This window comes from Oscarella lobularis, chromosome 19 (assembly GCF_947507565.1).
Source record: "Oscarella lobularis chromosome 19, ooOscLobu1.1, whole genome shotgun sequence".
NCBI lineage: Eukaryota > Metazoa > Porifera > Homoscleromorpha > Homosclerophorida > Oscarellidae > Oscarella > Oscarella lobularis.
In genome coordinates this window covers 758,746-784,011 of record NC_089193.1, presented here as the reverse complement: position 1 = coordinate 784,011, position 25,266 = coordinate 758,746, and the positions used below count along the sequence as shown (strand labels likewise).

The following is a 25,266-nucleotide window of genomic DNA, read 5'->3' as shown; positions in this document are numbered from 1 at the left end:
TAGGTCCGACTTTTCTTTTTTGCTTATCAGACTGGCGCCGTTCATCATTGCGCCTAGAAACTCGCGCTCTTTTTACCACATCTGCTTCTATTCTTCAGCAGCCGACATTCGCTGACGGTGGATTTCTTCAAATGCCTCAAACGAATGGTTCCTGGCGTGAAGTCCCGTTGTGCACGTCGTTCTTGTCAGTCCTCTGTAGCCGGTGTTGAAGTACGCTGCTGCGATCTTAGTGGCAGCGGCGATAAGATTTGGACTCCTTTGCCCGGTTTTTGGGGCTAGGTTCCAGAGGCTACTGTTAACTGGTGTTTGGTACCATGAAAGGTGTTCCAATGATGCGAGTTCACTTTTCACGCTCAGGAGCATACATGTTGTTCTAGCCTGCACGTGTTCTTCTTTTAGCGCGCTTGGCTTCACATACGGAAACGTTCTCCCTTTCCCACGATGCCTCCGAAGAAGGTGATGCAGCACCTAGTCGGCCAAAGAACTTTTTTGGTTTCCCCATTGACGTCGATCACACCTTCCAATGTAAGCGACGGAGCCAATTGTCAATTGTCTTCTTCGACGTCGTTAGGAAGCTCAAAGAAGCGATGGTATCTTGATTGGTGGAAACAATTGCTGATCGTAAATGGTTCGAACGCTTTCCATGGCTGCGGGTTGAAGAAAGCGGCGTGTTCTGCTCCAGCTGCAGAACACAAACTCGCAAGAGCAACGGCATCAGCAGCAAGCGGTAGTACAACATTTATTTTGACCTGTTATACTGGTAATCGTCGTGAAACGGCATGAAGCCTCCTGGTTTCATAAAGAGTACGAGGCTTCTCATAGAGAATTAGAATCGCGAAGAGTTACACAGATCTCGAGAAGATAGGAATAGGAATACCCGAGGTAACCGTTGATTGAGAAGCTGTGTGACTCATCAAAGTGCTTGTACTGGCTGGCAAAGAACGAGATTGCACACGCAGCGCATTGCTTGTAAAACTGCCTTGAGCGCTAAATAAATTAATAGCTCAATATGCAGTACACGATTTATATTCCTTACCTCAGCTTCCACTAACAATGGCAACTTCTCAAGCAGTTTCTGCTACACAAAAAGAGAAGACAATGCAAGTGAAATCCAAAACAAAGTACAAACGTGCATGTTACCCGGATTTTTTGGCGGTGGCGGCGGCGGCGGCGAAGGGTACACCAAATGGTGCTTATGTTGATAATGCGGCGACGGCGGCACAAAATTTGGTTTCTCTTCGCAAGTCCCGCTTGGACGGCATCTCGATTGCCACCGAGAAAGAACGCGAGCATGAGCGAAGTATCCCCATCGTAACCCGCTCTCTTGTTGATGTCCTCTTGTTTCACAAACGGCGGAAGGTCCACTTTTGGGCAAATGGCGTAGACATGAAAAGGATTAATTTCTGGCTGTTCTTCGCCATCGTATTCGAATTTGTGCTTGTCTACGTCGTTATTCCAAAACCATTCATTTTTTGGTTCTGCTGCGGTTGAAGTATTGGCCTTCGGTGTTTGCGCTGCTGAGCCAGATATGTCATTTAACTCCATGTCATTGCTGGAAAAATAGGAACAATACGTGTGCTAGGAAGCAGAAGGATCAAAGCGATGAATCTTACTTAGTGGCTGATACTGCAGCAGCTCCGGTGGCGTCTTCTTTATCTACAGTCGACGTTGCCCTGGCAATTCTTTTTTGCTTCCTGACAATGACGAAAGCGGCTGTTGCAATCAGCGCCAAAACAACAAAAGCGATGACAAGAAAATACAACGTTTCGTTGTCTGAAAGTAAAATATATTACTGCGTTTGAGTTGCACTGCATAACCTTGCTTGTTACCTTTAGAATGATTGTCCGCAGTTTAGCTGCAACAGCCAACCTTCGTCCCGAGTTCATCACAACCTAAAATTGTTCGGAAAATCGTTGCAAACACTTCAGATTTGGCTTTTCCTCCGTCTGTCTGTCGTCCGTAATTTCCCACATCAACACATATGAACTAGTATTTGGCGTCTACGAAATCAAGCCAAACGATAGAAAACCCTTGTAGTTAAAAATACTGATTCCGAATTTGACGGCGCCTGATTTAAAACGCGTTTCCCATCTATGGCTCCGAAACAGTGGAGGAAAATTGCATCGATTTGCAAAATGTTGGCCCACCGCTTTTCACTCTTCTTTTCTACTGGGACATTTGACGTATTCCGTTTTCAATGCTTCCCACAGCGCATTGCACGGCTCTCTAATGATCGCGCAAACAGTTGACTTGGGTAGCAAATTCGAGGCGCGACGAGTCTACATAAGTTCTCATAGGTTTTAGGTGCCATTCGAAGATTCGAAAAAATCCTTAGCTGTCAAAAACGCGCAGATGAGTCACCAAACAGTGGCTGAGCGCCAGTGTAGAGTAACACTACATAGATCAATTACACAGCCATCACTTCGCACATTATATTGATCACAGACCTATCACACTGAAAGAAATCATGATACAGTAGTCCCTCGCTTGAGCGACCACACGTTTGTACGTTAAAAAATGGTCGTTCAAACAAGGTGGTCGCCCATGAGAAATAGGCGTGGTGTTTTAAAACACCGTACATGCATTTATTCTCTTTATTAAGACAAAGTCCGTAGACAATCATTACAAGAAAAATGAAGTAATCTTAGTCTGCTTAGCTTTAAGGCGCTTTGCGACGAGAATCCTGTCAACAACTGATTGACTTCTGCATACTAGATCTAGCAAATAAGCGTTTCCCTGAGCAACAGAAAAATCGCGCAAATGACGAAGCGCCAAAGCTGCAGTTTCCTCGCTAATGACATTCCTATTTGCTGTACCATTGCATCACATATTTTGTTAGCATACCGATTCGTTGTCGACAATTTGAGCACGAGAGCGCACGTGTCTTATTAGCCTCTTTGAACTGCGCCCAGCACCCGCGATGCATATAGTTTCCGCACTGAGCGCAAACGCGAACTCTGTAGCCGCCTAGAAAAGGACCTAATGTTGTTGGAGTATATGGTTTATTGCAACCTATAGCAGATGGTGTAAAATTATTTACAAAAGAAATGATTATTCCTAACCATGCTAACATTTTCATATCTATAATGGCTCCAATTTTATCATTAGTTTTAGCTTTTATAGCTTGAGCTGTTATACCTTTTACACAAAATGTAGTTTTAAGTGATTTAAATATAGGAATATTATACTTATTTGCAGTTTCGTCAGTAAGTGTTTATTCAATATTAATGTCAGGATGGGCAAGTAACTCTAAATATGCCTTTTTAGGTGCAATTAGGGCAGCAGCACAAATGGTAAGTTATGAGGTATCAATTGGGTTAATAATAATTTCTGTTGTATTATGCGCAGGTTCATTAAACATTACAGACATTGTAACAGCTCAAAGTAAAATATGATTCATATTTCCTCTTTTTCCCGCTGCTATTACGTTTATTGTTTCCGCTTTAGCTGAAACAAACAGAGCTCCATTTGATTTAACAGAAGGAGAGTCAGAACTAGTTTCGGGGTATAATGTAGAATATTCTTCAATGTCTTTTGCCTCATTTTTTAGCTGAATATGGTCATATAATTTTAATGAGTGCTTTTACTACTATTTTATTTTTAGGGGGATGGAAAGCTCCAATGATGGAGTCAATTTTTAAAGGAAGTGTAGTATGATTTGCAATTAAAACAGCCTTAAAAATATTCTTATTCATCTGAGTTAGGGCATCTTTCCCTAGAATTCGATATGATCAATTAATGGCTCTACTTTGAAAATCATATTTACCCCTCAGTTTAGGCCTTGTTGTATTAGTGTCTAGCATTCTTATTGGGTTTAATGGTTTACCTCTTTTTGGTGGTATATAAATAAACGAATAATTGCGGCGTACTAAAAAAGTACGCTGATATCAAGCCTTTATAGCTTAATTGGTAGAGCATTTACCTTGTAAGTAAAATAGTGTGGGTTCAATTCCTACTAAAGGCTAATAACAATTATTTACAAGGTATGAAATATATTGATTATGTGGAGAAATTAGGTGTTTAACTCAGCGGTAGAGTGTTGTGTTTACACCACAATGGTCGGAAGTTCGATCCTTTCAACACCTATAAATGCCACAATGAGATACAGTAACCTTTTTAACGCAGTATACTTGAACATTAATAGCTTTATTCATCTTATTTTCTTTACTAGTAACAAAAATATTACCTCAAATTGAAAAGATTTTGAAGATAAGATCAACACCCCTTAGTTCTAAGGTTTTAAGAAAAACGACAGACCCACAACTTATCAAAAAGTTGTTACAACTATAAAATGACAGCAGCATATTTTGATCAGTTTAATATTGTTAGTTTAATAACAATACGAGCCCCATTTTTAGGGGACTTCGCAGTAAGTTTTACTAATTCATCATTAATGATGTTATCTGTAATTACTGTGTTTTGATTATAGTTTAAGGGGGAAAAAATTATACCAACAAGATGAAAATTAATTATGGAATTAATGCACTCAGCTATCCGTACAATGGTAAGAGATAACTTAGGCAAAGAGGGGGCTAAATATTTCCCATTTGTACTATGTCTCTTTATTTTTATTGTATTATTGAATGTTTTTGGGTTATTCCCTTATGTCTTTACACCAACAGTACACATAATAGTAACTTTTGGTTTATCATTGTCAATACTAATAGGAGTTACAATAATTGGGTTATTTAAGTTTAGAGCAAACTTTATGAGTTTATTTGTGCCAGGAGGTGCGCCATTAGTTTTAGCTCCCTTTTTAGTGCTAATTGAGACAATTAGTTATTTATCTCGAGCTATTTCATTAGGAGTTCGACTAGCAGCAAATTTATCAGCAGGACACCTTTTATTTGCAATATTATCGGGCTTTACTTTTGATATGTTAACTAATGGACTTGCTCTTTTAAGTGTATTTCCTATGCTGATAATGATATTTATTACACTTTTAGAGATGGCTGTAGCTGTAATACAGGCCTATGTGTTTTGTTTGTTAACGACAATTTATTTAGGGGATACAGTAGCATTACATTAATTTATTACACACCATATAGGCGACGGATTAAATCGGCGCCCCAAACACTCAATTGGTAGAGCATTTACCTTCTAAGTAAATGGTTGTAGGTTCAATTCCTGCTGGATGTTTTAATAAAATCGACTAAAAATTTTTTATTTCTTTGGTTAAGTGAGTTCAAATCTCACAGTCGATAAATGTCACATCAATATCATCCTTATCACTTAGTAGATCCAAGCCCATGGCCCTATATAGGTGGTTGTGGAGCTTTATTTACTACTATTGGGGCTGTAATGTATTTTCATTATAATCAAGCTTGAGTAGTACTTTTGGGGTTAACTACAGTAGGGTTTACAATGATCGTATGATGGCGAGATGTAATTAGAGAGTCTACTTTTCAAGGACACCACACATTAATAGTAAAACAAGGATTAAAGTATGGAATGATCTTATTCATAATTTCAGAAGTTTGTTTTCTTTTCGTTTTTTTGAGCTTTCTTTCATAGTAGCTTAGCACCTGCTATAGAAATAGGAGCAGTTTGACCACCTAAGGGAGTTGACGTATTGAACCCATTTTCTGTTCCTTTATTAAATACAGCTGTTTTATTAAGTTCAGGGGCAACTGTAACTTGAGCTCATCATGGTATTATTAGTGGTAAAAGAAAAGAAGCAATAATAGGGTTAACATTAACTGTATTATTAGGTATATTATTTACAAGTTTACAAGCAATGGAGTATTATGAGGCCCCTTTTGCTATATCAGACTCAGTATATGGTTCAACTTTCTTCGTAGCCACAGGCTTTCATGGTCTCCATGTAATAATCGGAACAACATTTTTAATGGTATGTTTAGTAAGATTGATAGCATACCAATTAACCCGACACCATCACTTTGGATTTGAGGCCTCAGCCTGATATTGACATTTTGTGGATGTAGTTTGATTGTTTCTTTATGTTTGCATATATTGATGGGGGAGTTAAATAAAGGTACCCCCATCAATGGACGACCACTAACCCTCGTTAATAAGGTAGAAATAATTAGTTAAGTGATAGAGAAATAAAATATAGCACAGGCAGCTTAATTGGTTGAGCGTAACACTGAAAATGTTTAGATTGTTGGTTCGAGTCCAATCCAGGGCAATAGTGAATTTTATGGTAACGGGGTTAATTGTATTGGTTCAATTCCAATATTACCAAAAGGCTTTGATTTTGGGCCAGATAGAAGGCGAGCAGCACTTATAATACATGCTAGTCGAGTGGTTAAGACCCACGGCGAACAGGTGAGTAATGTTCTGGAACCAACCAATTGGACCTGTAAAACAGGATTAAATTAATTGTCAATTGATGGGCCACAATCGTATTAAGGCCGATGCACACTAGCAACGTAACGCAACGTAACGTAACGTAGCGTAACGTAACGTAACGTAATTCATTCACACTTCCCCATTGTGACGTAACGTAACGTAACGTAACGCAACGTAAGCGATAGAGGGTAGGTCTATTTTCGAAGCTTAGCGTAAGAAAAACTAGCGATACTTAGGGATCACAATGGATGACGAATTACTCATAATGAATGTCGAAATGCACCCGTGCCTCTACGACAAAACAAAACCATGCTACAAAGACGCGGCAAGAAAAGAAAATGCGTGGGACAAAATTTCAAAGAACTCCAACGTCGGAGGTTAGAAAAAAATCGCGGAGGGCTCCTATAGCAGCTGGCTCTGCATTCACAGCCGAGCAGTGTCAGAAAAGGTGGAAGGCGCTGAGGGAAAGATTTGGCAAAGAGGCGAAACGGAGAAAGGGGCAAACGGGGAAAAAAAAGAGACGAAACAAAACCTTGGATTCATTACGAACGGCTTCTTTTTTTGAAAGACTTCATTTCTCATCGGGGGTATGTACGTACGTGTAGCACGTTCAACTATGTTCATATCAATCCCAATGCCATTTACGCAGGACAGCGGATAGTTTTTTAGATCAAAGCGAGTTGGGGGATGAGGGAGCTATGGGCGACTCAGGATCTGGCGCAGAAGAAACGGCGAGGGAAATTGAGCAGGCCACGGGAGAGCAGGATCAGAGTGGGAAGGGGCAAGAGTCGGAGAAAATGCTGAAAACAAGAAGGCAACTTTAATAACTCATGCGCACACGTCTGGTATTTTACTTTCAGAGTAATTCTAGGAAAAGAAAGCAGCCAAAGGACGCAGTAGAATTGGAAATTATTCGTCAACTGCAGAGAGATGCCAACGCGGAGGACGAGAACGATCTATTCGGCCAATCAGTGGGAATAGCACTTAAAAAGCTGGAACCACAAAAAAGAGCGTTAGCAAAAATAAAAATTCAAGAAATACTATTTAATTTGGAATTTGACGATATTCAATAGATATTATATTTAACAGTGACAGTTATACTTCATTGCAAGGTATTAATAGTCTATGATCTACGCACGTGGTTATACTGCCAATCAACCATACCGGCACGAGTATTAAAATAGGTGCAAAATTGTTCACGAACAGTTATAGCTGAAGAAGACGCTCGATTGCCTGCAAGCCGAATATTGTCTGCTAGAGCAGAGGACCTATCTTCTTCTCGCCACTGTCCAGGTATAAAATGTCCTGAATCATCTTCTTGATCAACGTAATTGGATGGGCAGTAAAGATGATCTTGCTGAGATGATTTCTGTTCTGATATTATAAGGTAATTATGAAGCACGAATGTTGCCTGAGTAATTTTTGTGACTTTTTCTGGATCAGCTATAATCACTCTTCTAAAAATGCGAAACCTTGAAGCCATTATTCCAAATGCGTTCTCGATAACTCGTCGTGCGCGTGACAATCTGTAGTTAAATATTTTTTGCGCTTCTGTTAAATGCGCGCTAGGATAAGGACGAAGAATATTTTGTCGTAGTGGAAATGCGGCGTCGCCAATGAAAACGTAGGGCATAGGTGTCTCCGACCCGCTTCCGGCTATTGGCTCAGGAGGCGGAAGCTGAAGTTGGCCGCGCTCTAATGCCTTGCCAAAAGCCGAATTGCGCAGCACACCACCGTCGCTGTGGCTTCCATAATCGCCTATGTTGAGTAAGGTAAAGCAATATTTGGCGTCGCAAGTCGCAAGGAGTACTATACTGTGAGTATGTTTATAGTTAAAATACCTCGACCCTCCTCCTTTGGGAGCTTGAATAACAATATGCTTGCCGTCGATGCTGCCAATACAACGAGGAAAGTTCCATAGTGATTCATATTCGTAACTAATTTCTTTCCAGTCAGTAGCGCTTTTTGGCGTGCGAATATATAGAGGCCGTAGAATATCCCAAAGAGCTGCGCAAGTAATAGAAATAATTTTACAGACGGTAGAATGTCCGACGCGATAGCTAAAGGCGATAGTTTGCATAGAATCCCCTGTTACTAAATAGCGTAAAGTAATAGCTAGCCTTTCCCCCGCAGAGATAGACTTTCGAAATGTTGTTGATGGTTTTGAAATAGATGGCCCAATTAAACTTAAAAGATGATCAAATCGAGAAGGCGTCATCCGAAAATATTTGTAAAAACTTTCATTGTCCGATATTCGCATTTCGCTGATAAGGCTATGATACTCTCCCTTTTCTTCCCTTGATTGATTAATTTTTCGTACCCACTCCCTTTTTTGACGCTCGCGACGCTGCCTTCGGCGTAGGAGAAGAAGCAAAAGCAAACGCCGCCTGCGATTCACACGCCCCATTGTCAATTGTTCAATTAGCAAGTGTGAATGCCCTTACGTTGCGTTACGTTGCGTTACGTTGCGTAATTGTGACGTCACATTACGTTACGTTACGTTACGTTACGTCGCTAGTGTGCATCGGCCTTTAGGTAGAAGGCGGGACAAAAGCCAGCCTTGCCGAAGATGCGTAGCTGAAAGGCCACACTGTCACTGAAACAAGGGGGAGACTCAAAAAGAGGCAGCAGTAGAGAATATTGTGCAATATACGAAAGTATGACACAGAGATGTCGCATATATAGACCGTCAAATATACGTGCCAGCAGACGCGGTTATACGTAAGGTCTAAGTCTTTGTCGGGAAACAGGCGTAAAGGGTGTGTAGGCGCTAATTGAGTTAATTCAGGTAGATATAACTTTTATGTAGCGGTAGAATGCTTTTATATAAAATGGAATACCAGAGGCGAAGGCGATTTACTAAAAAAACTAACGCTGAAACACGAAAGTGTAGGGAGCAAACAGGATTAGATACCCTGGTAGTCTACACTGTAAACTATGAGTGTGAGATGTAGCTTATGTCATAGAAAACTCGAGATCACTCCGCCTGAAGAGTACGATCGCAAGATTAAAATTCAAAAAAATTGGCGGTTCACTATTCCAATTGGAGGAGCGTGTAGTTTAATTCGACATTACGCGAGTAACCTTACCAAAACTTGCATAATTAAAATTACGAACTAATTAGTCTGGTGTCTAAATGACTATTATTTACAGGTATTGCATAGCCGTCGTCAGTTCGTGTTGTGAAATCAATAGAACGAACGCAACCCTTATTAGTTATTGCAGACCTCGCATGAATTATTTTATGTGGAGCTGGGCAATCTAAAATGAGGTCGACGTCAGGTCCTTATGATCCTAATGTTTTGGGCTACATATGCGCTACACTGTTATATACAAAGGAAACAACAAAGAAGTCCTAAAGTATAAACACGGAAGTAGGCCTGAAATGACCCTCTGAAGTTAGATTTAATAGTAATCGGAAAGTAGAGCGTTCCGGTGAATGTGGCTCTAGTGTTCGTACAAATCGCCCGTCACCTCATCCCAGTTGGATGCTCCCAAAGTGTTAAAAGGGCCTATAAATTTAGGGCATAAACTACAATGTTTAAGGTCAATATTTTATAGAAGCCTGCTTAATATCACGGAAGTTTGACGAGGATGAGTAAGTCGTAACATAGCTGCGGTACTGGAAAGTGTTGCCTTTATAGCTCAATTGGTAGAGCATTTACCTTGTAAGTAAAATAGTGTGGGTTAAATTCCTACTAAAGGCTAGAAAATTTATGATCGAATTAACTAAAATAATATTCATCCAACAAAAAATGCTTGTTTAATTATGACTGAATTATCAGCAAAATTTATTGGGGCAGGAGCTGCGACTGTAGGTGCTGCAGGAAGTGGAGCCGGAATTGGAACAGTTTTTGGTAGTCTAACTAGTTATCGGTTACGCCCGAAATCCATCTTTAAAACAACAATTATTCACATATGCTATCTTAGGGTTTGCCCTTTCAGAAGCAATGGGATTATTTTGTTTAATGATGACATTCTTAATCTTATTTGGATTATAACTTCTAGGTAATAAAGAATGCTTAATATCTTTTGTAATTTAGGAGCTCAATGAGCCTCCTTGTTAGATGAGATGGCTGAGTCAGGTAAAGCGACAGTTTGCTAAACTGTGACCATCTTATAGGTCCATGGGTTCAAATCCCATTCTCGTCGTTTACATCAGGGAATAGATTAATTGGTGGATTATCTGCTTTGGGAGTAGAAGGTTATGGGTTCAAGTCCCATTTCCCTGAAATTTTATTAAGTAGGACACATTTTAAGCTATGAGAGATAAAAAGATGTTAGGATTAATATTTACATTGCTCTTAATTGGGGCGTTACACGTGATGTTTATACCAAGAGAAAATAGTATTAAATTAACGGCGTGGATATTGGTCCGGCAGCCGGACCAATATCATTACGGCTATTGGTCCGGCAGTTAGCGTACGTGTCCCCAGCATGTACCTAACCTAGCTTAAAAAGCGTTTTCTTCTTGTACCTAACCCAATCCTAACCCTAAACCTTACTGGTATCGGTGGCGGCCCCGCTCCGGGCTTAACCGCCCCAATGAGCATAGGTCGCAGAGGGGGGCTTCGCCCCCCCTGGAACCACCATGCTACGGGCGGTTAAGCCACAGTCGCGGGTGATCGTATATTGCCGGTTGGGTACGGAGAAAAAAAGAAAAAGAAAAAAAGAAAAGAAAAAAAAACGAGAACGCTTCGGGATTCGAACCCGAGAACCGTCACGTGCCCCGTGGTTCATGCATCCGGTCCTCCCAGCACCCCCCCCCTGCCCGTTGAGCCATCGCGGCAACCCTGGAAACGGGGCGTTATCGCAGGTCTTTATAATGCTAGACTGCCGGACCAATAGGCGTAATGATAATGGTCCGGCTGCCGGACCAATATCCACTTCGTTAAATTAAAGCTTGCAGCTTTACAGTGAACTTTAGCCACATTAACTGCTACAATAATACTATGAATCTCATTTGACGGCGAGGGCCAATTTCAAGCAACTCAAATAATAGAATGGATAAGTAGCACAACTGATCTATGATCTAGTGGAATGGTTGTTTTTGCAGTTGATGGTATATCTATATTTTTTATAATTTTAACAGCACTATTAATTCCAATATGTATATTAATCAGCTGAAACTCTATAAAATTCCTTCTTAAAGAGTTTTTATTATGTTTAATATTTTTAGAAATTTTATTAATGGGTGTTTTTACTGCATTAGATTTATTATTATTTTAAATATTATTTGAGGGAATACTAATACCAATGCTTTTAATCATAGGCATATGAGGGGCAAGAGAAGAAAAAGTCTTAGCCTCATATTATTTCTTCTTTTACACTTTAATCGGTTCTGTGTTTATGTTATTAGGAATATTTGTCTTATATAGTAATACAGAGACGAAAGATTATCAAACATTGTGTGGACTTCGACTTAATGGCGAAACCCAAAAATGAGTGTTTATGGGCTTTTTTGTAAGTTTAGCTATTAAAATACCTAAGATCCCATTTCATATTTGACTACCTCAAGCTCATGTTAAAGCTCCATGTGCTGGTTCAGTAATGTTAGCTGGAGTTTTATTAAAAATAGGGGATATGGTTTTATAAGATTTTCCTGACCAATATTACCTGAGGCTTCAGAATACTTTGCCCCTTTAATATTAACATTAAGCTTGCTTGCTGTGATTTATGGAAGTTTAACAACTTGCAGACAAGTAGACTTTAAAAGGCTAATTGCTTATTCCTCAGTTGCCCATATGGGCTTAGTTACTTTAGGGATATTTACACACACAATTCAAGGGCTAGTTGCAGCAATTTTTTTAATGTTAGCTCACGGTCTTGTAAGTTCTTCATTATTTATAATTGTAACTCTTTTATACGAACGGCATCATACTCGTCTTATTAAATACTATCGTGGTATGACAATTACAATGCCAATTTTTGCCACAATAATGTTGTTAATGACTTTAGCTAATATAGCAGTACCTTTAAGTTGTAATTTTGTGGGAGAGTTTTTATCGTTATTAGCCGCATTTGAATATAGTATTATAGTTGGTGTATTAGCCTCTCTAGGTATGGTTTTAGGTGCAGCATATTCTCTTTATTTATATAATAGGGTGTGTTTTGGTAATTAATCTAATTACATTATCTTTTCTAGAGATGTAAATAGACGAGAATTTTATACTCTGCTGCCATTAGTGGCATTAACAATTTTAATGGGAATATATCCTTCTGCCATAATAGACACAGTAAAAAGTACTATTATATTCCAAGAAAGCCACACATGATAAAGTGTGGTAGACCGGTGGAAGTAGCTTAGTCGGTAAAGCGTGGGTTTGTGGGACCTAAGACCGAGAGTTCAAGTCTCTTCTTTCACCCGCTCCCATCGTCTAGTGGTCAGGACATTTGGTTTTCAACTAAAAAACAGGGGTTCAATTCTCCTTGGGAGTACAGTGGAAGGGTTATTTTATATATTTGCATTAGGTGTTATAATATCTGGGATAATGGTAATCTCAGCACTTAATCCAATACATTCAGTGTTTTGGTTAATAGTGGTATTTTTGGGCGCTTCAGCCCTATTTATTTTATTAGGTATTGACTTTATAGCATTAATATTTTTAATCGTTTATGTGGGAGCAATTGCGATATTATTTTTGTTTGTAATTATGATGCTAAATCTTACTGACCTTGAGGGGGGCGGGGATATGTCAAATTATATTCCAATTGGCTCTGGAATAGGAGTTCTTTTATTATTTGAAGTTTTAATTATGGGAAGAGAAGCCACTGCATATAATTATCGAGACATAGATCACGAATGCTTAAAAGGAGGAGTTGACGCATGAGATGCCTCTATAGAAATAATAAAATCCTCAAATATAGAAGTCTTAGGGCGAATATTATACACAGATTATTATTATTTATTTTTCATCGCAAGCTTTATATTATTAGTAGCAATGATAGGAGCTATAGTTTTAACTCATTAGTTAGGAGCAGAGTTAAAAAGACGCCGTTCATGGGAATATCAAAGAGGCAGATGCGGCACAGCGACATGACTTCGGGAAGAATGACGGACAATACACACTGACGTGTGTGTACGCCCTCTATGTCACGTGCGAAACAACGGCCAATGAACAATAAACAGACAAGCCCGTATAAACAACAGGCTGAACGCTTTTTGACGATCGAGTCCAGTGCACCTCTCTTCGTTCCGCGATCATGAAATCTGCAAATCGCGGCGCTATATATTCGCCGCACGCAACCGTTAACCACCCACGCAAGTCTACACTCGCTAGACGTATCGAAGGGTCTGCTACAGACGTACGTCACGCCACCTCGTTCACCCTCGATCAACATTGCAATCAAACCATGTCTTTTATTCTCTCAACGCAAAAAATGAACCCAAGAAAAAACCATGCATATTTGGCTGCGCGCGAAGAAAACCCAATAGCGCTTCATAATAGTCGATCCGATTCTCGCTCCGGCGAATCTCCTCCCGCAGACAAACCACGGCCTCTCGCAAGTAGGAAATTGCTCCCAAGTCAGCGTCGAGCACGGCACTCAGACGCCTGCGCTCCATGCAAATTGCCTGTGCGACGTCGCCTCCACGCGGGCGATATCTCGACACAATCTTCAATGGCCGCAATACGACGTCGTGTGGTTCTACTCAAAAAAACTAACGACGACAGTCGCATTATATTTTTACTAACCTAACCTAAACTACCTATTCTTTGTCGACAATTCGGGCACAAGAGCGCACTTTTCCGCCTCACCCGCCAAAACTCCTCCCAGCACTCGCGATGCATCTCTTTTCACAACGCCCCCAAATGCGAACCCTAATCCAGCCGTTGGTCGGTGTATTGGCCATTAGGGACTAAAACTCCATTTATAGGTCAGCAGGTGTTTTTTGCCGGGCGGCCGTACATCAATTCAAAAGGTGTGGTGAGGGTCGAGGCATGATTTGCGTTATTGCAGGCATAAACTGCCATTGGTACCAAGTCGTCCCACATGTCCTTTTCGCCGTCCATCATTTTCAAAATAGTGTTCTTCAGTGTCTGGTTTTGTCTTTCTACCAACCCATTTTCCTGTTTGTACAACGCGCCTTATTGAGATTTGAATGACGCATTTCAGGTAATGATACGGGCTGGTAAAAATTCGATCAATTTGGAACGTTTCTGTCACCTGCTCCATTAGAGCATTCCGAAACTCTTTGCCATGGTCCGACACAAGAACGTGTGGTATGCCAAACGTCAAGAAGATCTACATGCAGTCACAGGATGTAATATCTATCTATCTATTTATATGTCTATCTATATGTAGACATGTTCATATAGTTATACATATAATGATATTCTTATATAATCGTATTTAGCGCTTGTATCGCAAAGACACTTTGCAACCGTGTCTGCTTTTTCGTCTTTCGCGGGTCGCGCTTGAGCGAATTTCGTGAAGTAATCGACGACTGTTAGGATGTACTTATTTCCTATTTCAGATGTTTCCGGAACGGTGACCAAGTCGATACCAACTTTATGCCACGGAAACCTTACCGTAACAGGATGTAGAGCTGTTTTTTTGACCTCTTGCTTCCTGTTGACCCTCTGGTACATGTCGTACAAACGAACTAAGACAGGGTAGGTATATAAAAAAGTGTACTTAATTTCAGAAACCTACATAAGATTTGACGTCAGCAACAACGCCTTCCAACAAGAAGCTCTGAATGATTTTTCACAGCGTTTTTTCGATCCCAGAGTGGCCAGCCATAGGATGGCTGTGACACGCCTCCAAGATTTTTTGCTCTCGTCTTTCTCGAATATATAGCGCAGTTCGACGTACTTAACGAATTAAACAAGATGACGAATTTTCAAAGATATTCAATAACCCCTCACTCCAGATTTTTTTCTTGTTGACGTACAAGACCCCGTCCTTAACAATGAATTTCGACGCTTTTCGTTGAATTGACCGTTTGACGGCGAAAGAGCAGCCAGCAGGATACACTTTCCGGCGCAAATAGTTATAAGCACTGCGAACAAAGTCGATCGTGTCGTTCTGGGAAGACTCGAAAGAGGAAACGTCTAAATGCGACAAAAAGGGCTAATTACGTTGGCTCAAAGCTCATTTGCATTGAATCGCCTCGTTCTCATTTGCATAACTAAGCGTAGGAAGAAAACCTTGCATTGAAGATGTGGCGGCGGACATGTACTTTGTTTGTTGGAGCGAATGCGCATGGGCAGTGCTTTGGTACTTTGGTTGATCTATTAGTGTCTTTCGAAGTCGCAAGGAAGACGTCTGTGCGTAAATGTATTATTATTTTAAGCTTTCGGTAGGCCGGACCACTTTAACGTAGGCAGAGCCACTTTTCGGGAGGCAGGACCACTTTTCGAAGGTACGAACAGCAGTCCGGGGGACCTCTTTTCGGGCGGACCACTTTTTCGGTGACAGCCCATTCATCTGATGTTTTTTTCAAATTTTTGTTAAGCGCCGCCAATCTTCTCATGCACTGTTTACTGTACGTTTGTATCGGGAAGTCAGATGCTGGACCGTCGTCTAACGCGCAGTCTCGTTAATTGTTTCGTAACGGTACCTGAATTGTCTCAGGTGGAAGGTGGACAGACTTCGAGTTGCGATGGTGTGGTTCGCAGAAAGAGCTGCACGAGGCAAGCGAAGTTGAAAGTTGTCCAGTTCTTCGAAGCTAATGGCAGGAACTTGTATCAAACCTGCAAACGCTTTTCCCTGAACAACCGAACGGTGAAACAATGGATCACGATGAACGAGAGCCTGCTTCAGAGCCGTAAATGAAACAAGAGGATGAAGTTCTCTAGGCAATCCAAATTCCCGGATATGGAAAGCAGACTGTACCGGGAATATAAAGATTTGCGAAAAAAGGGGATGAAGGTGATAAGAATTTGTTCATTATCCTTGTTTATACTTTTACCAGGTGAAGGAAGGTCGGAGTAAAAGAATGGGAGATCAGTTTGCATAGCGTAAGACAGCTGAGGCGTCTGCGCGTATCAAGGTAAGCTGAAATGCTTTTTATCGACCGTTAGAGCCGATTTTTGAATGTATCGATCGCTACGCGTAAGCACAAAAGTGTACATAAATGTAGCAGACTTCGTTATCTCTACTATCTAAGAATGGGAGCCGAAATTTCGACAAGTATGACTCAATTGACGTCCTCTCGAGAAAAAGCGCGTGGATTTCATATGAAAGAAAATTTAGTGAAGTCTGGATGTCAGAAAGTATGAGCTTATCCTGTTCGAATTGACTTTATCCAAGGCCATTTTCTGTGGGCGGGTCCTAATAAAATACACACAGTCGCGCTATTGGCCCATTGGTCATTGCTAGCAGAGCATGCATATTTGAAAGTCCGCCCTGCCGCCGGGCCTGGCTTGCGAGGCTAGATCAGCAGTGCGTCAAAAGTGGGATATTCCTTCTTTTTGTACATTCCATAAACTGTGGCGCGGATAGACGCCCGATCAAAATCATCGACATTGATCGCCATCCGAGAAGCAGAGCACCGCTTTGCCTTTTGGGGAGTGGGATAATGATTACTCTGCGGCAGCGCAATGCTAGAATGTCGGCGTTTCAGTAAGAAGGAGTAGCTCTTGACAACGAAGCCTTCGCTACACCGCACGGGGGCAACGCTTGTGACGATCTCTTCAATGACGTGGATGTCAAACCTGACGCACCAAGCACTCTAGATGAATTTGACAGGTACCGCTGTGACTGTCTTCGCATCGGTGTCCTACCGAAAGGTCGATGGTTCTGTCCATCGTGCAGGCGTAAGCCTAAAGCTAAGTAATGACTTAAGCTACAGTTTTATACGTTAAGTTGAGTCATGCGTCAAGTGTGTACTGTTATATGAATATTCTAATCCTGCGGAACAACAGAAGGAAGGACACATGTTCACAAGAGCACAACACACTCTCACCAATCTTTTAACGTACGGTTCACCGTCTTCTTCTCGAGCAAGCATATTTTCGGAAGAATGCTGTGCAGGATAGAAAATTTCTGTTGAGCTGCCCAACGACGCGCTCGACATGTCTACAAACGGAAGACAACTCTTTGATGGCGATCGGCCGTGAAGAGATTGGCAGAGCATGTGGCCGTTTTTGCTCCCATTGACGGGGCCATGACATTGTAAGTAGTTGTAACCAGCAAATGTAAATACATTTATTTTGAGAATGTATTGAAGAAAGCATTTGAAAATTTGTCGAGTGTGTAGGCCAGCATTTCTGTAGTGCCTCTCGGCCGCTCTTCCCACCTTTTGAATTCCCTCCTGATGGGGAATCGACGTGTGCAGGGCGGACATGTCGATCGTGACGAGAAGAACGTCGTGCGCATACCACTGAATTTCAATGTGGTGCACAAATGCCGAACTATCGCAGAGATAGCTCGACGTTAGCTTCACAACCGGTTGTAGTGGGCTGTCGACGTAGTCGGAAATTCCCTCAGTCGGCCCAGAACTTCCGCTTACGACTGGCCGAGATCCATACGGATTTTTTGTAGTTTTAATAGAGAGTACAGTCATTGGGTTCGAATCGTTTCCGGCGCTTCGTGTCAAAGATAGGCAGCAGTGATTGGATCGATTGCTGGCGATCTTTCAAAGTCGTCAATCGTACGATTGATGAACTCGCCTACTGCTTGCGTATGATCGTCAATACACAGCGGAATGTACGTCTTTTCGTCGTCAACGTGTCGATTGCCACGTGCGAGATAGTCGCTGATCGAATGAACGACGATGCTCGCCCCCTTGTCCGCTTTCTTGATAACGATATTCGAACGTTTGGAGAGGGGTCTGAGCGCTTTGCGTTCGGCTACGAACAAATTGAAGTGGGTCGACAAATCGGAATCGCTCGAAGCGATCCGAATAAATTCTCAATAAATTTATCGAGACCTTTGTTTCCCGACGACGAATTCGAGCCGTTGCGTATTTCCATACGATATCGAACGCGCATCGAACGGGCGAAACGTTCAAACTGAAAAATTTGAGGTAGATGTCTGCTCTTGCCCGGCTTGCACGGGAACAAAAACGTCACCAAAAAATAAAAACGCCATGAGGACTTTTACCTGGTATCTAATTATCAGCTTCAGCGTACAAAAATGTTGTTAACTTATTGATAAAAGAACATTGACTCAAAGTGATTTTCGCGTGTTTATTACATTTAAAACATCTTAAAAGCAACACCTACTATTAGGAGGTAGAATATCATCTGCTAGCTCCTGACCTGTTTGAAAAAGATCAGCGCGGAATTTAAGTACAACGAATTTACCTTTAAATATAACTTTTTTCTTTTTTGCAGTGAAAGAATTTTGCAGAAAGGCGGCGAAAGGTATGGTTTGCTTGCAGTAACGAGTGAATAAGTCTCTTTCATAACACGTTTTCAATTTCTTAACTATATCATTCTTCTTCTAACTTTCAATCCTTAGAGTTATAAGAATTCGTTTTGGCAGAAATGCCATTGGAAGCTTCCCGCGTCGATAAAGCAAATGAAGAAAAAGAGAAATTGATAGAATGCTTTATGGCGGCTATCGAAGCGAAGTAAACACTTACCAATGTAGTACGCCAATTTTCTCTTTAATTAACAGACGGAAAAATCGAGACCTCGGTGACAGACGTTCTATCCATGGTTGGTGGGAAGAATGAATATTACGCAGTTAGAATGAATATTACGCAGTTAGAAGTCTCCTTTTCGTTAATTGGAGACGTGTTTTGCTGCGATTTATACGTTTGTAATTGACTGTCAAATCTTTTCTTTTTCTCCTCCTTCTCCTCCTTATAACATTCATTGGGTTAATTGCGCGTTCAAATTTTTTGAGCCAAGGTCGCGTGCATACATTTTTGGCATCAGGAAGGCATTGCATACTAAGGCATCTTAGGAAATAAAGGCACCTTAGTAGTAAATAAAGGCATCTTTGTAGTAAATAAAAGAATCTTTTTACATAATAAAGGCATTTTTGTAGTAAATAAAGGCATCTTGGTAAGAAATAAATGCATCCTTTTATACAATAAAGGCTTCCTGAATAACAAAAGCAACCTTGTAGAAAATCAATTTGAGAAAAAGCCGTTTTTGTGAATTGTTTATAATTCCGGAAAAGTGTTTTTGCATGCGCAAACTGCATGCTGACGTGGCATTCTTCATCGCTGCTATCTTTCTTGGTAGAGAATCACTCTAAGTGTCGACATACACATTTTTTTGCTGATACTAATGCCTTTCGTTCCGTTTGAAGGGCTAGTAATGTCGCGCGATGGTGGCGTTGACCCTGATCGTATCGTTCACGCCACCTTGAACCATCCTCGCTTTCACGAAATGGTGTCTACGCCATCAAGAACGGATTCTAGTCGTGACCGCATGTCGACTCCGTTGCAGGAAAGTGATGAGCCACGATTAAGGTACGAATAAACTGAAGCTGAACTTGCGGCCGTCTGGCGCGGTCACGCAAGCGCGGCGTCGACTCTGAAGCGTCGCGTTAGAAAGGGAAAAGAAAAAGCCGCTAATCTCTTAATTAAAGAAGGCCGACTCATTGTCAAGGAACTTGTTCAAGAGAGTCGTCGTTCTTATGCCATCGCCTAACGCCGATCGTGTACCTCTAAACAACAGAAGTTATATCGAATAGGCTTTAATGTCAACCTTGTCCATTTCGAAACGACGTGGGACGAAAGCGACGTTGAAAGAGAGATTTTAAAAGTATTTCTTCAAAAGTCAAAGGGAAAAATTTGAGGTAGATGTCTGCTCTTGCCCGGCTTGCACGGGAACAAAAACTTCACCAAAAATAAAAACGCAATGAGGACTTTTACCTGATCTCTAATTATCAGCTTCAGCGTACAAAAATGTTGTTAACTTAATGATAAAAGAACATTGACTCAAAGTGATTTTCGCGTGTTTATTACATTTAAAACATCTTAAAAGCAACACCTACTATTAGGAGGTAGAATATCATCTGCTGGCTCCTGACCCTTGAAAGAGATCAGCGCGGAATTTAAGTACGACGAGTTTACCTTTAAATATAACTTTTTTCTTTTTTGCAGTGAAAGAATTTTGCAAAAAGGCGGCGAAAGGTATGGTTTGCTTGCAGACACGAGTTAATAAGTCTCTTTCATAACACGTTCTCAATTTCTTAACTATATCATTCTTCTTCTTCTAACTTTCATTCCTTAGAGTTATAAGAATTCGTTTCGGCAGAAATACCATTGGAAGCTTCCCGCGTCGATCAAGCGAATGAAGAAAAAGAGAAATTGATAGAATGCTTTATGGCGGCTATCGAAGCGAAGTAAACACTTACTAATGTAGTACGCCAATTTTCTCTTTAATTAACAGACGGAAAAATCGAGACCTGAAAACGGTGACAGACGTTCTATCCATGGTTGGTGGGAAGAATGAATATTACGCAGTTAGAAGTCTCCTTTCCGTTAATTGGAGACGTGTTTTACTGCGACTTATACGTTCGTAATTGACTGTCAAATCTTTTCTTTTTCTCCTCCTTCTCCTCCTTCTAACATTCATTGGGTTAATTGCGCGTTCAAATTTTTTGAGCCAAGGTCGCGTGCATACATTTTTGGCATCAGGAAGGCATTGCATGGGCTCTGTCGTCTTAATCTCGTGGCTGGCTCCGTAGGCCCGTACGGCGCCTGTCTTCACGACGGCTTCGAGTACACAGGCACTTACGTCGATTCAGTAACGAAAGAGGTAAAATAAATAGAGGAAATCCCAGCTAAAGTTGTATTGTAGATGCTTCAGGCGTGGAGTCGTCCGCGAATCAAGGGGAAACCGCAATGTAACAAAGGAAATCACATCGTTTTTTATCGTCTTCATCTCCTCTATCTTTACGCGACTGGCAAACGTCCGTCGTCGTCGATATTGCTTTGGAAAACGTCGTGGTCACGCCGAAGACAGCTATCTCGTTGCGAGTTCGCTTCCGTTGCTTATTCACGTTGTTTCTCTGAGTTCTCGTTGTTCGAGAGTGTCAACACGAACTCGTTCCACCTATTCGTAACTGTTACTACACCTTGAGACGTAATTTACCGTTTCGTTGTCTTTGGATCGCCGCGGATCACTCGCTCGTAACGTCTTTCGCAATTTTCGTCAATTTCAGCGTTTCGCTGAATCCTAAATGAAGAATCGAAGCATTCTCATCATTATCTTACTCATTTTGGCTTCGTTATCACCTTTCTTCGCTCGAAATCGTCGTTTCGGAACGTTTCCGAAGACTTCGTAACGCACACAAGATTCTTTAGCCGGAAATGCGTCACGCCCTGCGCAGCAATATGCGCACTTCGATATATGTGTCAGATAATCGTCATTTCTTATTTGTATCTACTTCACGTCACCGCGAGCGTCTATATTTACCTTCGATACGTCGTTCGTTATCAACTCCGCCTTATTAGTCTTATATGGTCAGTTCTAGAACTTTCCTGCAGTCTCCGCCCTACCGCGTGCTCTTATAAGGGCCGCCATCTTCTTAGAACATTCTCTTTTTTCTATGCATCCCTTTTCCTATCTCTTTTCTTTTCTCCCTACGGTTTATTTCGTGGCCTGACGAAGGACAGGACGTTCGAAACCGGTCGCCAAGCGAAATAAAGCCGTTCGCATTACGTTTCGCCTCGTCGCGCCGAAAATCTCGTTTCAATTCGCCGAACTCGAGACCATGCCGTCAGTTCGCACCAATCGCAAACGAATTTGTCTTCTCCTCTCGTCGCAATCGCAAAATCCGTTGCGCATCGTACGCCTCAATCGCCTTTGCTCCGAAACTGGGAAAATCTTCGTCAAATCTTTCTATCTCGTCGAAAACTCTTCGATCGCCTTCAGCGCCATCGAATCGCTGCTCAGGACTTTGCAAACACGCTCTCTTCGCTCGAATTCGTCGCGAATCGTTAGCGAAATCACTCTCCTATCAAATTCATCGAATTCCTCGCCGCAAATCGTCGTATTCCGTCGGGAACTCATCGTACGTCGTCAGCGTTATCAAATCGTCGCTGAAAATTTCCTGAATTCGTTCTTTTCGCCGAAAACTCATCGAAATCTCGCCTCAATTCGCTCCCACGCCTTCCCAATCGTTGATTCAAAATGGATTCTCGCCACGTATCCAAGAGAAAACGCACCGTAACGTCGGAATCCGCATTCTTCTCGACGCTGAGCGGGCGCCCCCACTGGGGGAGCGTGTCCGGTTAGTTCCGAACGCTCTCCGGGAATCATTACGTTCAGATAACCCTAAATCAGAAATCAAGCTCGCGATTTGCGGAAAATAATGAAAAAAATCACAAGCAAGAAATCCAGGCTACGCACGCTAATAAAAAATGACAAAACGCTGTGTCTAGTACCGTGACTCAAGTCTCACGGCTTGGAGTCACGGTAATTTTGTAGTTAAGAGCATGTGATATCACCTCCTACGCAAGGTGGTCGCGGTAGCTCAACGGGCAGGGGGGGGGGGGGGGTGCCGAGCAGGGCGCTGGGGATGCATGAACCACGGGGCACGTGACGGGTCGTGGGTTCGAATCCCGAAGCGTGATCGTTTTTTTCTTTTTTTTTCTTCTTTCTTTTTTTTCTCTGTACCTAAACGGCGATATACGATCACCCGCGACTGTGGCTTAACCGCCCGTAGCATGGTGGTTCCAGGGGGGCGAAGCCCCCCTCTGCGACCTATGCTCATTGGGGCGGTTAAGCCCGGAGCGGGGCCGCCACCGATACCAGTAAGGTTTAGGGTTAGGGTTGGGTTAGGTACATGAAAAAAACGCTTTTTAAGCTCTCTAGGTTAGGTCCATTCTCTATAGTGCGCTAAACGATTTCTTCCCCTCGGTTACCGTGCGCTACCTGTTACAGTTACGGTGAGTTACTTTACCGTGACTCTAGCCACAGCGATGACAAAAAGCCAAAAAACTACAAAACAGCTTATTTCAAACTTATCTGACAATCGATCAAACGCGAAACGACATAAAACATGAACTTAAAACAAAAACAAACAAAATTACACCCTCTTTCTTTCAACAAATATCGATCGAACAAAGAAATCGATGAGATCGACAAAATCGCACCAAAAACGGAGCGTAAACGATACTTACCGCTTTATCCCAAGCCACAAACACGTTTTCGAACATTAGAAACAAGGGAAACGGCCCCGAAAACGAGCAATCACTCGCGCAAAAGACAATGACGTAAATAAGCGATTGTTATAACGCGCGCTAAGATAATACATATAACTACACAATGGAATTCATGCGAAATAACTTAAGAAAATACAAAAATTATATAAAAACACTATTCTACGACTGCCAAATAAACTGGAGAATGATGGCCCGGTGTTCACCGTGTTGCCATCATGCAGAGCCTCCCACCGCTTACCGTACGCCACCGTACGCGAGTGCATAACATTTTGTGACGTCAGAATTTTTTATTTTGTCACATATTCACGTGATTATTGCGTTAGCTACTACAGCTTAGTCCTACCTACGTACTGTTAATACTTGCATTATTGCAATGTTTTCCTAATTAGGCGCTTTTCTGACGTACTGTATTTGATAATGTGCTCTGTATTTGAGGAGGAACTATGTGTACGGGTTATATTTCCTGTTACCCGTACACGCGTACATACCCACTCACATACTGTACATGAGTGAATACTTTTTGATTGTGACGTCAGAGCATGACAATCAAAACTTTCGTTTCGGTTTCTCAGGGCATTTATAACACGGAAAATAGCACAGATCAAATGGAAATAAGGGTTTCTAAGCATTTTTTCCGTTTATGAAAGAAAAAACGCTTTATCCGCGCCGAAAATCGCCTTTTTTGGGGCGCCGTTTTGGGCCCTATGTCGCGCATGCGCGTTACAAAAAAACGGGTTTTTCATTTACGTCACAATACCGAGGGTGACGAACAGACATACAGACAGACGGACAGACATACACTTCCGGCCCTAAGATCACGTTTGAGAGAGCCTCCCTCCGTCGTTATACGGGCTCCACCCGTACAACTGTGGTTGTTGGTTCTATAAAACCCATTATTAGTCGACGGATAAACGCACTTGGCAATCCTCTTTCCGCTGAGGTACGAGAGGAACGACGAAGATAACGAACCTGACAGCCTGCCCGTCAATTCGTCCAACATAAGTCGCTCTTCCTCTATTGCGTCAATGCTGTCAAACATATCTACGCGTGAATTTCATTCCGCCGTGTCCTACCTTCAAGATTGTAAGCGACAACATCGACAAAATTGTTAGGCCGAGACACATGCGACTTGATCGTCAAGTGCAATGGCTACTACTTCCACTACTATGCGCTCCTCGACCGAGTTGACACAGGCAAACTAAGTGAACATCGCCCGCCACCGCCGTCAATCCCCGTGCCAGATAAAGCTCGGTCTCCACTGCCATCTCAGGATGACATGATGATTGTGAAGGCCAACTTGCTACTCACGTGTCACGAATTCTTTAGAAGCAGCTACCTTTATTTGAGTTTGCACAGTCGTCAGTATCATGGAGTGTTCCCCACCAGTATTCCAGAGAAATGGCTCAAAAATCTCTCACTCTAAAAGAAAAATTTTAAGGTTGTGTATAAGCTCATTAAATAAAATGTATGTACCATTAGGTATTATATTCAAAAGCGATAATAAAATTGAAGAGATGACATCAATACTGAATTTAATCCACGAATACGAGGACACCGTTCACACTGAAGAAGAGTACACTCTCATTTGAACGGGTTAAACGGTGAGTGTACAGAATTACAACTTCCATCCAATTATCTTTGGAGGAGACCAGCTCACATGGCGGTCTCGTACCTGTCGCTGAAGATTGGCACCAAAATTATGCTTGCTGGAGGTAATAGACAAATTAGCCGCTTCCGTGTAATTAACCTGATCAAACTTATGTTTTTTTGGAAGGAACTGTTAGGCGAAAAGTCAGCTGGGGATCCTGGCTCTATGTATTAACTGAAAAACCTGCTTCATAGGCGTAACATCTTGAATAGTCCAAAGAAAGACG

At 41.7% G+C, this 25,266-nt stretch overlaps 2 protein-coding genes, 1 long non-coding RNA gene, 3 other non-coding genes and 3 pseudogenes across 6 annotated transcripts; 7 read left to right on the top strand and 2 right to left on the bottom strand.

Annotated features, from left to right (window-relative positions):
- Nucleotides 1-3,891: 3,891 nt before the first annotated feature.
- Trnat-ugu (transfer RNA threonine (anticodon UGU)) lies at nt 3,892-3,964 on the top strand. The gene has a single exon. It is a non-coding gene; the product is annotated as a tRNA-Thr (tRNA).
- Nucleotides 3,965-4,291: 327 nt separating this feature from the next.
- LOC136198350 (ATP synthase subunit a-like) lies at nt 4,292-5,032 on the top strand. Its single transcript, XM_065988271.1, is given in 1 exon segment — nt 4,292-5,032. A coding segment is annotated over 1 exon segment (738 nt). The 3' UTR covers nt 5,030-5,032.
- A 1,524-nt stretch (nt 5,033-6,556) lies between these two features.
- LOC136198652 (transcription factor Adf-1-like) lies at nt 6,557-7,385 on the top strand (annotated as a pseudogene).
- A 50-nt stretch (nt 7,386-7,435) lies between these two features.
- Nucleotides 7,436-8,392, bottom strand: LOC136198651 (uncharacterized). Its single transcript, XM_065988655.1, has one exon. It carries the CDS (start codon nt 8,390-8,392, stop codon nt 7,436-7,438), a length of 957 nt encoding a protein of 318 aa, XP_065844727.1.
- A 1,554-nt stretch (nt 8,393-9,946) lies between these two features.
- On the top strand, nt 9,947-10,019 carry Trnat-ugu (transfer RNA threonine (anticodon UGU)). The gene has a single exon. It is a non-coding gene; the product is annotated as a tRNA-Thr (tRNA).
- Nucleotides 10,020-10,378: 359 nt separating this feature from the next.
- Trnas-gcu (transfer RNA serine (anticodon GCU)) lies at nt 10,379-10,464 on the top strand. Its single transcript has one exon. It is a non-coding gene; the product is annotated as a tRNA-Ser (tRNA).
- Nucleotides 10,465-10,574: 110 nt separating this feature from the next.
- LOC136198305 (NADH-ubiquinone oxidoreductase chain 4-like) lies at nt 10,575-12,681 on the top strand (annotated as a pseudogene).
- On the top strand, nt 12,648-13,283 carry LOC136198650 (NADH-ubiquinone oxidoreductase chain 6-like; annotated as a pseudogene).
- A 6,880-nt stretch (nt 13,284-20,163) lies between these two features.
- LOC136198320 (uncharacterized) lies at nt 20,164-22,483 on the bottom strand. Its single transcript, XR_010672748.1, has 3 exons — nt 21,461-22,483; nt 20,847-21,401; nt 20,164-20,787 (listed from the first exon to the last, which is right to left on the bottom strand). It is a non-coding gene; the product is annotated as an uncharacterized lncRNA (long non-coding RNA).
- Between the last annotated feature and the right edge of the window lie 2,783 nt (nt 22,484-25,266).